Raw genomic sequence first — 15817 nt, 5'->3', positions numbered from 1 at the left:
GCTGGGATTAAAGGCGTGCGCCACCACTGCCCGGCGGTTTTTACTTTTCTAATGTCAACAATATGCTAAACTTTGAACCCCTTCTCCTAATCTCGACTGTGCACAGCATTTTGATTCTTCCACATTTGTTCTTTTTTAAAAAATAATTGTAAAGATCAGTTTTTATCTGTATCCCTCAAAGTGTATGTGCCTCTATGTCTATGAGTTATCTTCATAAATAATGAACCTTTGATCATTTATTGCTGACAGTATATAAGATTAAATCCTTCTTTCTAGGACACTGTTTTGATGATCTTGCAAGGCTATAATGGAACCACATTCAAGCCATACAGTTTATTTCTTAACAAAGAAAAAGATCCTACTCACTCATCCCTAATCACTGTCTTGAGTGTGTACTGTTAGAATTAAATCTACTTTCATTTTTTCATTAAGACATTCACGTGTGGTGTTGGGACATTAATGTCAGTATCAAAACCAACTAGGCACCGAAGTCTTCTCAATCCTTTATCCCACGCCTTTGCAGATACACGCAGACACCCACTTGTACCCTGATCAGCCCCACCCTTTCATGATGGACACAGAACACTATTGCATTTTTGTTCCACAAGCTTTCTAGAAAATATACAAGGCTTTTTAATCAAATGTCCAAGAATAATCTACCATAAATATTCAGTATAAATTCCCAAACCATAGATTGTTCATAGTCAGTTTAGTTGAGCTTCAAAGAGTAAATTTTCATGATCTGCACACAGAACACAGTCACTATATGTGACAGGTACCTCTGTGTGTACCCCTCTGAGAAATTCTTGGTTTGTTTCCACAACTCTGACTGCGCTTCTATTCTTTGGTTCTCAGTGATGCTTGCAACTTACTATAAGAGCCTGACTGTTTATGTTCTAAATTCTAGTTAATTAATTTTATGAAATTGCAGAGATAGAGATTCAGACTAGAATTTTTTAGACCAGATGTGTAACAGAGAAGTGTGGTTAGATGACAGAGAATGTAAGAGTTCATGAGAGATAAAATATTTTACATTAATTTCATGTTCTTTGCTACCAGAATAATGGCCCAGCACAGTGGAGTCTAGTGCTAGTTGCTTAGTGGAATATTTCCCCTTTAAGTGTGAATGTGAGTATCTCACCCAATCCCCACTTACCTGAAGTTCAAGGACAAATCTCCTGTCTTTATCTCTCTCTGCTTTACTGGCTTCAAAGGAGAGGAGAGGTCCACTAGAGACTGGTGGCAACTTGTGATGTCTTAAAAAAATACTTCCTTCTTTGGTTCAATAGTGGGAAGGGCTCAGGTCAATGCTCCTATCTCTTAGAAGTCATGATAGCATATATAGTGGACAGTATTGAGGTTCCCAACCTAGGAGGTGAGACTGTCCCCTTTCACCTTGACCCTTTGAATCCAAGAAGTAGCTGGTGTGTTATCAACTCCCCACCTGAAACTAAAGCTGCAGACACAAATTCTATCCTGAGGGAACTCACAAGCTTTCTTGGGCTTTGAGCCCAGGATTGCCTGCATATTAATGTTACCACTGAGTTATAGCCCCAACCCCATAGAAACAGTGGAGAATGAGTGGCTTACAAGGCATGACCTTGGAGACCTAGGGCCCCACTGTGGCAATTACAATGAACTTGACTGGCTCCAAGATCTGCCTTTTAGTCCTCAGTACTCTCTATTCCCCCGGCTCTGTTAAACCTGTGTGACCCAGTGTGTATTCTTAGGATAACGTCTTACTTGCTCATGTGATTCTGCAGTCCAAGATTCCATCTGCTTCCCTACATTGACCCCTACTAGCCCTTTGCCAGACAGACCAAATTCCATGTTGCACGTGCAGCCTGACTTGTTCAGCAAACTATAGCTGCTTTCCTTCACATGGAGTCTTCATATGATGCCCAGAAAGTTATTCCATTGATCCAACTGCTATTAGTTTCTCTTATATGAGTTAGTATGCATTAATTTCCTCCCCTCCCCCCTTTCTGCCTCTCTTTCTTCCCTTGTTGCCTTTGGATTTTATCCACATTTATTAACTTTAAAATTAGAATACAAAGTAATAGGCTTCATCGTTAGATCTTCATACATATGTACTTTATACTTTGCCCTTATTTTTTTCCTCCCCATTACCATTTTTTATTCTCAATCATCCCTAGCTAGTTCACATTCTTTCTCTAGTCCTACCTTCTGTTTCCTGACTGCATGCATCCCCTTTACCTTCTCCATTAATATCCTAGTTTGCTTTCTATTTCTGTGACAATGGCCATGACCAAAATTAACTTGGGGAGGAAAGGGTTTATTTGATTTTATAGCCTATAGTCTATCATTCAGAGAATTCAGGCCAGGAACTCAAGGCAGGAACTGAAGCAGAGGCCATGGAGAAATGCTTCTTGCTGGCTTATTCCTCTTAGCATGCTCAGTTTGCTTTCTTACACAACATAGAGCCACCTAGGGGTGGCACCACCTACAGTGGACTTGACCACCTATGTCAATCATTAACTTAAAAAAATGTCCCATAGGCTTGTCTAGACAATCTAATAGAGGTATTTTCTCAAATGAGATCTCTTTGTAGATGACTTTAGTTTGTGTCAAATGGATAGAAAAACTAACCTTTACCATTAATATATTTTCCCCTTTCTTATAACACCTTTTCTAGTTTTGTGAACTGCACATACAAGCATGGACACATACACACATGTAATTTCAAATATGGATTCTATATATGAGGTAAAATATCGAATTTGTCTTTCTGATCTGGCTTGTTGTGCTTTACATAATAATTTTAAGTTACATCCGTTGTTTTTCTCAACAAATAAAAAGATAAGTTACAAACACCTTTTAATATACTAAAGAAGCATGGGTTACACAGAGCTGCTTATCTTTGGTGACTGTTTCCTGGGCTAAAGTCTAAAGAAAATTATATTTTGTGGTTGTCATAACAGGGGTATTTTGCTTGCTTATTTAAATTTATTACCAATGTTTTTGATGCAGACTGCCCAGACCTCAGCACAGATCAACAGTGTCTTCTTGTGCTGATTTTAGCGAAGTTCAAGATTAAGATAGGAGAAAATTGTAGCAGGGGACATTGACAGATGAAACGAGAAAACCATTCCTTCTAGGAATTTTGTCATCTAGTGAGTCTCCTGCATAGAAGTCAAACCCTGTTCAGGAAAGTCCCTGTCTCATTTCCTCACCTATGGTCTTTCTGTCTTCCTTCCAACTTTTTTATTTTCAAAATTATATTGAATGCTTATTAGATTATATGTGCAGTTAAATTGTCATAGTTTATACAGTAGTTGTGTTGATGACTGTATCATAAAATCAATTTAATGAAGTCTTAGCTAATACCTTTTAATTATAAAAAGGTTACCGCCAACCTCACTTCAAATATTTTTTTTTCAAGTGCTTATACCCAGGGGTTCACATCTGATTCTGTTTCATTTCCTCATACCTAGACAGAGAGCTTAAAAGTGTTCTATGTAACGGGGGCCATCCCAAAAGTTGCTCCTTGTCTGTGGGATATGTTCTTCTAGCTGGGCTGTGATGTCTGGCCTCAGTGGGAGAGGAAGCGCTTAGCCTCACAGAGACTTGATGTGCCAGGGTGGGATGATACATAGAGGGCCCCCACCTGCTCAGAAAAGAAGGGGTTGAGGGATAGGGGAAGCATTGTGGGAATGGGTGACCAAGAGTGGTGCAGTGAGCAGGATGTAAAATGGATAAGTAAAATAGATAGATAGATAGATAGATAGATAGATAGATAGATAGATAGATAGATAGATAGATATGTTCTGTGTAGCTTTGCTTTTTCCTTCCATCTTTAGAATCACAATATCTACCTTTCTGGGGACCTTTTCCTCATCAATTACTTATTTATTTACTTTACATCCCATTCGTACCTCCACCCCAGGTTTATTATCATTTTTTAACCTATCATACAGCATTCATACTTGTCAAAAAGGACAATTCTCAAGCTTCTATGAGTAAAACCAGATCAACCAATTGCCTTCTCTTGCACAAGTTTACAGTTCCAGTCCCTAGAACAGTGCCTGGCACCAAAAAGCTATCAAAAAAGAATTCTCCAAAAGTAAAATGACCCAAGCGTAAATCTTGCTGCAGGCAATGGCATGTGAATATCACCCTTTAACCAGGGAAGCCCTCATGATTTCCTCTTTTCCCCGCCACATTGTTAAAATTGATCATATCTGAAATTTGATGCGCTCCATGAACTATTTCTGTTCCTGTTGCCTTAATTGCCACACACATCACAGAATTGCAATCACTGTATTAGAAATGGGCTTAGAGATGTGAGGATACATGGCCAGGGTCAGAACTGCTTATGAGTGATGTATGAACTCTGGGCTCTTACCTTTGAAACAATGCCTTCTAGCTGGCTCCACATTGTGAATATTGACTTGGGGATGGTGTTTTTATTCTGAGTTTAGTCTTCTCTTCTTGTAGTAAATATTATTTGGGTTTTTAAAACTCCACTATGACCACATAGTTCCCAAAATAAAAGACACAAAAAAACCTTTAGATTTATATCAAGCCTTAAAGCATCGGAGCTGGGGAGATATTTACCCTTTATGCTATTTTGCCTACGTCCCTGTTAATAACCTTGAGATAGTGCTTGTCGTGTTCCACCTGGGCTGCTCCTGCTCCAATAGCCTGGCCCTAATGGCCACACACTCATGATCTACCTACACAAAACAACTTCTTCTTCCTCCTCTCTCCTTCTTATGATCTCTGCCTGAGATTCCAAGCCCAGGAATGTTTGTTCTGCCCCCTCTTTTCTGCCCACCCCAGGCCGAAGGCATCTTTATTAACCAGTCATGGATAACCCGGGGGCAAGGTTTACAACAAAAGCTGGTATACATGAGGATCTGCTCATCTTGGAGCCATCATATATTGGGATACAGAATTTTGACATTTGAATACAAGCAGCACCAGATGAACCACCTACATTCTCTCGCTCTCAATTATACTTAGAGTCCATGTCCATTCTCCTATGGAGAACCGCTATATCGCTCTCCCAGACTCATTCCTTTGAGAAGTTATGACACAAAGAAACCCTTAATACCTATTTGGTTAGGGTCTAGAAGTGTTTTAGATCACCAGTTCTAATTTTCAGATAAGTAAGAAGTACATTCATGATGCCTACTGAGGAATATCTTCTGGAGAATAATAGGTCTCTATAGGCAAGATGAGTTTTGTCATATGAGAAATATTAGACAATATTCGTATAAACTTCTGCTCCCTTCCTATGTTGTGCTCGTATCTCTCCCTAGCACCTTGCACAGAGCCCCCTTCACATCCTTGTTTCTTAGGGTATAAATCAGAGGGTTCAGCATTGGAGTAATGATAGTATAAAAGAGGGCAGCAAATTTTCCTTCACTCCCGGAATACACGTGGACAGGTTGGAGATACGTGTACATAGCTGAGCCATAAAAAAGAAAAACCACAGTAAGGTGGGACCCACAAGTCCCCAGAGCCTTTCTGCGCCCAACTCTGGACTTGTTCTTCAGCACTGCATGAGCAATGTGTGCATAGGTGCCTAGAATTAGTGCTACAGGACAGACCAAAATTACAGCTCCAGCTACAAACAAGTTGGTCTGTGTCCCTCCTGTGTCCTCACAAGCCAGCTTCAGGAGAACAAGCATCTCACAGAAGAAGTGGTTCAGGTGATGGCCACAGAGAGGTATGGTCATAATGAGGCTTGTCTGAGTCAGAGAGTTCACGAGGCCTCCTACCCAGGAGGAGATGGCCAATGCATGGCAGAGAAGGGGGTGCATAATGCTGGTGTAATGTAGTGGACGACACACAGCGACATAGCGGTCGAAAACCATCACCACCAGGAGTATACACTCAGTTCCACCCAATAAAAGCACTATGAAGAACTGGGTCATACACCCAGCATAGCTCATGGTCTTGTTAATTCCAGAAATATTTACAAGAAGCTGAGGTACAATGCTGGTGGTGTAGCAGAGGTCCAAGAAAGAGAGGTTGTTAAGGAAGAAGTACATTGGTGTTTGTAGTCGACGATCCATTCGTGAGATTGTGATGATGGTGAAGTTGCCAAAGATGGTTAGGAAATAGAACACTGAAATGAAGACAAAAAAGATATGTTCCAGATGAGGCCAGTCTGAGAAGCCCATCAAAATGAAGCTACCTTCTAAGGTGGTGTTGAAGCTGCTCATAGATGGTCACTCTCACAAAACAGAAGACAGCTCAATGCTTCCAATCAGAGCATGCACTTTGAAGTCACTTGAGCCCACAGAGTAACCCAGAACTATATGAAGCCTGGCATATTCGCCTTAATTGTGGTCTATCTCATGTTGGCTCTGCTATGTGTCACAGTTTGAAGGCACAAGGAGTCCTTGTTTTAAAAACCCTGCAATTGGCTTGGATTCCAGGAACAGCAGAACCTATAGGGAGGAGAGATTATCACCAACTTATCTACAATGGACTGCAGCACATCATTGGATAGGAAACAGACTGATTTCCTGATATCAGTGATGAACATACAGCAACTTCAGCACCGTGATTGAGAAGATAATGTGTAGGACCATACTTCAACCAGGACCCAGGCCAGGTCCTCATCCTTGGTAGCAAACACTTTACACACTGAACCATCTCACTGCCTCTGAATTATCTTTAAAACATTTAAATTATTACTTTGAATCCCTACATACAGCATTTCAGAACTTGCACATTTGATTTTATACATTTAAAAATCACCAATTGTCTGTATTAAATTTCTAGTGTTTGTTCCTGTGTCTATGCATGATTTTTATACATAAAATTCTTGATCAGCCATCATGCCCATTTTTTAGTCCATCTAAGAGTTTATATATCAGATATAGATACTAAAATATTAGCAAGAAAATAATGCTCTCACTGAATTAATGTATTCACATTGCACAGCCAGAAGATGCACACACCAAGAGCTCTCATTGAAATGCATGTCTAAGCACAGCTAAGCAGACTTCCCCTTGTGTGCTTCTTTCTGCTCAACTACCAACAGTCTTACGAGCATATTCTGGCTCACATTGTCCAAAGGTGGTGTGATACTTCTGTGTCCTACAGGTATCTTTCCTGTCAACGGTGACATAGTTACAAGTTGGCTAATTCACTAGCTATATATCTCACCATACACGGTCACTTCGGGATGTCTGTAAAGCTTAGATGATGGGAAGGCAGTCCTTGAACAATAAACACAACTACGTCACCAAGAAATGAACACATAGAGACCAATGATTATAACTGAAAATGATCTTCTACACGTGGAGATTGTAGCAAAGGGTCCTTCCATCATCCATCCTCATCTCCCTCTGTACCACTCCAGTGACATTTATGTAGGATGATGCTAGCAAGAGGATGAACTCTCAGAACACAGTCCTTTCCAACGACCAACAGGACATTTACAGATTTAGCTATTTCTAATATCCTTTGGGCACAAGGACTTATCCTTTAATACCTAGGGATATTAACAGAAACACACACCTAGAAGGGTGGGTGTGAAACCTGAGCATAAGGGCACAGAACCTTCCTTTCTACACATTCTTCCCTTCACCTCACAGCCAACCCCCAGTGAAGTGTCAGCCTTTGCAAATGTTCCTACTAACAGAAATTGTTCTTATAGGATCCTGCGTTAATTATCTCTTCCCACCATGGTATACATTGTATCTACTGTATGTACATGTATGTGCTCATGTGTGGCATGGCATGATTGTGGAGATCAGAGGACAAGCATGAGAACTCCTTGTCTCCTGCTGTGTGGGTCCTGGGAGTGGAACTAAGGTCGTCAGTGTTGGTATCAAGCTCCTTTACCTTCTGAGCGATCTTGTTGGCTTAATTTGTCCTTTTAAACATCTGAAGTCTAGGTGTTTCCACCCAAAGACCTAAGTTTCCCTATCACCCACCAATTTAATATTGTCAGAATATGTTGAAACTTAAGTCAAACATGCAATTTGATTTTTTTTCCTGGAGAAAATGAGGATGCTTCCAGTTTTTCTTCCAAACTATCTTCCTCCTTAGACCATGTATTCCTTCTTTCTCTTCTTTCTCTCTCTCTCTTTCATTTTTATTGAAAATAATTTTCATACAATATATTTGGATCACAGGTTTCCCTCCACTACCTTCTTCCAGCTCTGCCCCACCTCCCCACCCAGCCATCTCCACATCTACTCTCTCTTTCTTTAGAAAAACCAAGAGACAAAACAAACAAGCAAACAAACAAACTAGAATGAAAAAGAAAAACACATGAAACAGACAGACAGATACACAGACAGAGAAAAGACACACACACACACACACACACACACACACACACACACACACTCCAAAACTCATAAAGCACAAAATCAGAAACCATAATATCCAAGAAAAAAATCCAGTAAGATGAAAAAATTACCAAACAAAACAATATGAAAAAAATCTACCAAAATACCATACCACTCAGTTGTGTTGGGTCGTCTGCTGGGTTTGGGTTAGATTAAGTCTGACTTACATACTCAATGAAACTCCATTGGAGAAAACAATTCTTTTTCAAGCACTTATCAATTGGAGATATCCTATCAGTCAGGGATAGGAGCTGTGTTCAATTCTCCTTTTCAGCTCTGGCACTAGTCTGATTTGACTCTGTGTGTGCCAATGCATGTTCCGTGTGCACTGCCAGTCTCCATGAGTTCACATGTGTGCTAGTCATGTTCTGTCAGGAAGGCACTGTTTCCTTGGTGTCATCCGTCTTCTCTGCCTCTTAGAATCCTTCCTACTTCTCTTCCATTTAGTTCCTTAAACCTTGAGGGGAGGGGTTTGATGAAGACATCCCACCAGGAGGGATAGAGGACACCAGGAGAACAAGACCCTCTAAGTCAACTGAGCAGAGCTCATATGAACTCCCAGAGACTGAAACAGAAAGCACAGGGCCTGCATGGGTATGCATCAGGTCCTCTGCATACATATTATGCCTTCCAGTTTAGTGTCTTTATGAGACTCTTAAGCAAGTGAGTGAGTGGGTCTCTGATAATTGAGCCTTCTTCTGGGTTCTTTTTCTTCCTTGGTTTGCTTTTTCCAACTTCAATGTAATGGGTTTTTTGTTTTATCTTATATTTTACTTCATTATGTTTTGTTATGGGGAGTGGCTCCAGATGGGAGGGAAGGTAGGGAGGAACTGGGAGGAGAAGACAGAGGAGAAACTCATGTTGTCTTTTTCCCAATAGATTCTTCTGGTTGTAGTCCAACAACCCTGACAGTTTCCTTTCTTCATCTCCTGGCTCTGATGTTTCCAATTTACTCAAGATTTAGAATTGTAGTGTTGGAGTTTAGAAAGAGAGTTCAAAACAACTTTATATCAACCCTTACAGTTTATTTAAAACAAACCTTTTGCTACTGAAAAATGATACAGGGCAGATTTTGGATGCTCTGTACAGAGTAGAGATAGGGTGAACAGGACGTAGAGATCCAGTTATTCTGTGAATGATACATTTTTTTTTAATGAAAATTATCTTGTGCACCCACTGTGTGCACCCAATGCAGTGGAGTTGAGTGCTAATCACCTTATGGACTATTTCTTACTTCTTAGATTTTTAACCATCAAGACTGAGTAACCACCCATTCTGTACTTACCTTGAGCTCTAGGACAAAGAAGTACCACTCTCATCTCTCACAATTCTATCGGCATCAAGGAGAGAAGGCATCTACTAGGGCACTGGTGGGATCTACAGGTGATGAAAAAGGTATTTTCTACTTGGCTCCTGATGCCATCTTTGGTAAGATGGGACTCAAATCAGAGTTACTAAGCTAGAGAAATTAGCATAGTATGTGGTCCACCCCCTCAACGAGAGCAGAGATTGATGATGCCAAAGCCTAGAAAGTTGGAGCATCCTTCTCACCAAGCCTCTGCTTTCTTAACCCCAACTCCTTTGTCCCTTTCTGACCCTGATGTTTAGCTGGAGTATTATCACCCTATTTCCTGATCCTAAGGCCTCAATACACGCATGTCTGGGAACACTGAAAAGGACACTAGAAAGCAGTGGAGAGTGAGTTAATTAGTAAGCATAGCCTTAGAGACCTCTGAGCCCCATTGTGGCAAATTATCACCCAATGATTATCCTCTAAGATCTGCCCTACAGTCTTCAGTTCTTCTATTCCCCATGACCTGCCAGATCAATTTGTGTTGTTGACAGTTTCCTCAGGACACAACTTTTCATTTGCTCATGCAACTCTGCAACCTGAGGTTCCTTCCATTTTCTTACTTTGACCCCAACCCTGACCAGGCCTTCATCAATCATACCAAAGTCCATGTCTCACTTAAAGATTACCACATTCGACACACCACAAATTTGTTTCTTCTTTGGGATCATGTACACACACACACACACACACACACACACACACACACACACACACACACACTTCCCCCACATTTATCTAAGATAGCACCTAGTTTGTGACAGACTGGTTAGGTAATGCAATCAATGTCCCGTGAATATGCATTGAATCTTTTCAGGATCCATTAACTATGTGATATTTGTATCTGATCAGCAGAAAGAGACAGAACTGTCATTTAAAGCCTAGGATGGCATACGGTTTATTTATAGACCTTTTCAGAACTATCACTGCAGTGTTGTTGGGCAGATGTTTTATCTCACGGTTCACGAGGCAGAGCTGTTTTGAATGTAGCCTGGATTTTGCTGTGGTGCGTTCTCTTTCATTAGCAAAGCTGAGGGTTGAATCAGTCAAGGGATAGAACACAGATTAAAAGTAGAGGATGAAGAGTCTAGGACTGACGCAAATATATCCATGTTCACATTCATGTCCGTTCATGCTGTCAGGAGACATCAGGAATTCATTCAAGTTTTTAGAAAATTTCCAGTTGAAGGAAATGACTTGTTTCCAGTTCTTGAGTGTTGTGAACAGCGCTGTGATAAAGGCTGGCCTGACAATTCTCTTCAGAATTTAGGCATCATTTCTTTTGTGTGCATATCCAGTGTGGGGTTGGTAGATTCCATGCCAGTTCTAATTTTAATTTTTTGGCAGAAGCTCCATGTCATCTTCAGCTGTAGCCAGCACAATAACAAGCTAAAACTTGGAACTCCTAGAAGAAAAGACCAATGACCAATGAGACTATGTGTGGACACATAACCTCTTATGAGGGAAAGAGAACAGCTTTATTTATAGTTTGGTATACTTGAAGGGCAGAGTAGGGCCACTTGGAGTGTCAGGCCTTCTCTAGAGCTTCAGAGGTCACTGGCTCAGTTACCTGCTGGCATGACTCTCACAAAAGTCACACCTGAAGGCATTGTCTTAGGTTGTCCTGCAGTACATCTATTGGGGTATATTGCCCTTTTTGCATAGTGTGTATGTATTGCATTGTGTCTGGTGTGTTGTGTGTGTACATGTGTGGTGTGTGTATGTGGTATGTGTGTGTGTTGTATGTATAAGTATATAGTGTATGTGTGTATGTAGCATGTGAATGTGTGTGTAGTGTGCATATGGTGTGTTTGTGTAGTATGTGTGTGTGTGCATGTGTATGGTGTATATATGCATGTAGTGTATGTAGTATGTATATGTGTGTGCATGTGTGTACATGTGCATCTTTGTGTTCAAGTGTGTATGTATGTGTGTTACTTTTGCTGTATAATATAGGTTTGGGTAATTTCTCCAATGCTATTTCTTTCAGGAGATTGAGAGATTTCTTTCTTGATTTCCTCCTTGTTATTGGTTGTTAAAAATCAGTTGTTTATTTCTCATCTCTTGGTATATTTTCCAAAGCTTTTCTTGTTATTAATTTTAGTTTTGTCACATGATGAACAATACCTAACATGATTTCATTGAAAATTGTGTTGAGATCATTGGTTAAGAGTACTTGCATTTCTTGTAGAGGATCTGCTTTCCATTCCCAGCACCAACATGACAGTGTGCAACATCCACTTCCAGGGAATCTGACACCCTCTTCTAGCCCTCATAGATGACAGGTACGCATACAGTGCACATACCTACATGTCAGCAAAACATGCATATTGCACAAAATAAAACATAAGGAAACCTGAAAGTTTTGGTGAGCCCTGCCTCATCGTTTGTCATATGATATCCAAAGACTGTCTTCTATTCCCTTGAGAAAAAAATTCTACAGTCATATGAAATCTGTAAACATCTGTATGTCTATTTGTTCTAGCATATAATTTAACATATTTCCTGTCTGATCTTTATCTGTTGGTGTAAAGATAATGAGAGTCCCCTAAAACACAGCATTACTACATTGAATTAGACTTGTAAGACCCCAAATCAACCAGTAAGCCCCAACTTCCCAAGGGCCAGGAAACTTTCTGAAATGCTGGAAGTTGTAGCTCTTGAAAAATAACAAAACCAAAGTTAACCTGTAAGCTCCACCTGTCCAAGGAACAGGTAATTTCTTGGAATGCTGGGAGTTATATATTTCTGGAAAAATATCAAAGTCTCATGGGAAAGTATGGTGGCCTATGAGTTTTGTTCATAAAAGCCCCTACAGCTGTTGTGGGCTACTCAGCTGGGGAATCCAGGGAGTGGCCCTGACCAAAGTCCATCTGTTGGTCAGCATTTAATATTTAATAAAGCATGTTCCAAATTTGGCTCAAAATGGTTGAATTGATTTTTTTCTGGCAAACCTCAGGATTGACAGACACTAATTTTCTGTTTACTAATGTTTTGTGTGTCTGGATATTCTGATACTGCTTACATGAATTTTGCATCACTATTTCCTTTTGCTACAGTGACCGTTTCCTCATTACTTGACACTGCAACAATATTGATCTTTTTGCATTTCTGGAGACATAGTCTTGCTTTTTCTGTTTTCCCATCTCATGTACTGCATGTGCCACCGGGCCCATTGTGCATTGAATGTCTTAGTCTTCCTTTCATTTTGCACATTGTTGAAGGGACATATGTTTGAGTCTCTTAAATATTTATTTTTATTCATTCAATAAAAAATTAAATAACTTGTCAGTAACTGAAGATAAATAGGGTCTTAGTACTCCATTTGTAATTTACTTTCTTGTGTTGTTTTAGTTCTTTTAGTTTCTCTCTCTCTCTCTCTCTCTCTCTCTCTCTCTCTCTCTCAGTTTGGTTTTACTTTTTATTGATTTTTCGTGACTTTCACACCATGCATCACACTCCCTCTCATCTCACCATTCTTCTTATCCACTCTCTGTCTTTGCAATTCCACCACCAAGAAAACAAAAACATAAATGTAAAACAAAAAAAAGGAAAAACAAAAAACTCAAAACATCTCTCCATGGAAGCTGTGGTGTGTCATAGTGTGCCAGACAGTATACCCTTTTTTCCATACATCTTTCCTTGCAAATGTTTATTGCAATCAGTTATTGGTCTGTATGATGGTTTGTATATACTTAGCCCAGGAAGTGGCCCTTTTAGAAGGTGTGGCCCTGTTGGAATAGGTGTGGCCTTGTTGGAGTAGGCATGGCACTGTGGATGTGAGCTTTAAGACCCTTATCCTAGCTGCCTGGAAGGGAGTATTCTGCTAGCAGCCTTCAGATGAAGCTGTAAAACTCTAAGCTCCTCCTCCATTATAACTGCCTGGATGTTGCCATGTTCCTGCCTTGATGATAATGCACTGAACCTCTGAACCTGTAAGCCAGCCACAATCAAATGTTGCCCTTGTAAGAGCTGCCTTAGTCATGGCATCTGTTCACAGCAGTAAAACCCTAACTACGAGAGTCTGTATCGAGGCCTCTGGCTTCTGCTGCTGTATCACTACTGGATCCTCACTGGGACTCCTCTCACAGATCCAGGTGTTGCCTATGTCATGGAGATCCTGCAGCTTTGGATCTGCAGGACTGGTCCCTTCATGCACTCCAGCAATTCAAAGATGGGGTGAACGTGGGGGTCGGCCAACTTAGCACTGGATCTGGCCCTATGTGGAAACTGAATTGATCAGCCCACCAGCTCTTCTAAGCTGGTGACACCAGGATCAGCTCTCTGGTTTTTGCCAAGGTGAGGATGGGGCCAGCTCTTCCACTTTTATTCCTTTGGGACCAGCTCTCCTGTGCCCATGCCACAAAGGTCAGCTCTACTTGCTGCCAAGGTAAGGGTATCTTACCTGTTCTTAAGCAGTTTACTACAGTTGTGAGCATTCATTACTCTCATAACTTTCAGTACAACAGATATTTTGGTTTTTGGTTACAATAAACCTTGTAGAAACATCTTTTGATCAGGACAAACTAGAAAGAAAATTTACTAACCTAAAAAATGACACACATTTTGAACATTTCCTAATGTAGTTTACATGTTTTTATATTGTTTATTTCTTAGTGTGAAATTTATTTTTAGGTTTTTTTTTTCCTATTGTAGTCTTCAAGAGAAGATTGGCTTACATACTATTTACGATAATTAGAGCATTCTGGATTTGTATAATTACTCTTAGCAGTGAGATTTATATCTTATAATGTTTTCTTTTTAAGAATATCTGTTTTTTTTCAGTTTCAAGAACACCACTTAAAATTACTTTGCTTGAAGGTCAGTATGAAAATATATTCAAGCAGTCTTTTCCACCACCTAGGGACTTCTTTATGTCTGACTTCTAAGGGAAAGTGTATTGGGCACAGAATTCTCGACCGTGTGAGAGATATACAATATTTTATTCAACCATCTTTCTCCTATTCTTAGTCCCTTTTCTTCCTTTTACAAGTACCTTGCACAGAGCCCCCTTCACATCCTTGTTTTTTAGGGTATAAATCAGAGGGTTCAGCATTGGAGTAATGATAGTATAAAAGAGGGCAGCAAACTTCCCTTGATTCCCAGAATACATATGGACAGGTTGGAGATATGTGTACATAGCTGAGCCATAAAAAAGAAAAACCACAGTAAGGTGGGACCCACACGTCCCCAGAGCCTTTCTGCGCCCAGCTCTGGACTTGATCTTCAGCACTGCATGAGCAATGTGTGCATAGGTGCCCAGAATTAATGCTATAGGACAGACCAAAATTACAGCTCCAGCCAAAGCCAAGTAGGTCTCTGGTCCCCCTGTGTCCTCACAAGCCAGCTTCAGGAGAACAAGCATCTCACAGAAGAAGTGGTTCAGGTGATGGCCACAGAGAGGTATGGTCATGATGAGGCTTGTCTGAGTCAGAGAGTTCACGAGGCCTCCCACCCAGGAGGAGATGGCCAATGCATGGCAGAGAAGGGGGTGCATAATGCTGGTGTAGTGTAGTGGACGACACACAGCGACATAGCGGTCGAAAGCCATCACCACCAGGAGTATACACTCAGTTCCACCCAGGAAGAGCGCTATGAGGAACTGGGTCATACAGCCAGCATAGCTGATAGTCTGGTCACCTTGGGAAAGACTGATTAGAAGCTTGGGCACAGTGCTACTGGTGAAGCAGAGGTCCAGGAAGGAGAGGTGGGCAAGGAAGAAGTACATGGGTGTGTGCAGATGAATGTCCTGTTGAGTGAGAACAATAATGGTGATGTTGCCACAGAGGGTAAGAGAGTAGAAAATTGAAATGAAGACCAGGAGGATAAGTTCCAGTTGAGGCCAGTCTGAGAAGCCTACCAACAGGAAACCTTCTAGGCTGAGATTGAAACTTCCCATCGCTCCCTCCTTTCACAGACTGCAGAAGACAATCGAATGCTTTTTATTGTAACAGACACGTAGGTGGTCCAGAGCTAAACTAAGTTGACTCCCCACTTTGCTTCACAGAGCAGTTAAAGCTAGATGGCAGCCTTGCGTGTCTGCCTTCATTCTGCTCTCTCTCCCCTTCATGTCTTTTTGACTCTGCACAGGTTTTGGAGGCTGGAGACACAGACAGCTCCTACTCTA

At 40.8% G+C, this 15817-nt stretch overlaps 2 protein-coding genes across 2 annotated transcripts; both read right to left on the bottom strand.

Moving 5' to 3' along the window:
• Positions 1-4784: 4784 nt before the first annotated feature.
• On the bottom strand, positions 4785-6424 carry LOC110332168 (olfactory receptor 10-like). The gene has a single exon (XM_021213240.1). It carries the CDS (start codon positions 6192-6194, stop codon positions 5259-5261), a length of 936 nt encoding a protein of 311 aa, XP_021068899.1. The 5' UTR covers positions 6195-6424; the 3' UTR covers positions 4785-5258.
• An 8159-nt stretch (positions 6425-14583) lies between these two features.
• LOC110332197 (olfactory receptor 10-like) lies at positions 14584-15605 on the bottom strand. The gene has a single exon (XM_021213288.1). It carries the CDS (start codon positions 15587-15589, stop codon positions 14633-14635), a length of 957 nt encoding a protein of 318 aa, XP_021068947.1. The 5' UTR covers positions 15590-15605; the 3' UTR covers positions 14584-14632.
• Between the last annotated feature and the right edge of the window lie 212 nt (positions 15606-15817).

This window comes from Mus pahari, chromosome 14 (assembly GCF_900095145.1).
Source record: "Mus pahari chromosome 14, PAHARI_EIJ_v1.1, whole genome shotgun sequence".
Lineage (NCBI taxonomy): Eukaryota > Metazoa > Chordata > Mammalia > Rodentia > Muridae > Mus > Mus pahari.
Note: the sequence above shows the minus strand (reverse complement) of the source record. Positions and strands in the feature narration are given on the sequence as shown.

Coding starts and splice junctions, on each gene's coding strand:
- LOC110332168 (XM_021213240.1), bottom strand. CDS start 6,194: ATGAGCAGCTTCAACACCACCTTAGAAGGTAGCTTCATTTTGATGGGC.
- LOC110332197 (XM_021213288.1), bottom strand. CDS start 15,589: ATGGGAAGTTTCAATCTCAGCCTAGAAGGTTTCCTGTTGGTAGGCTTC.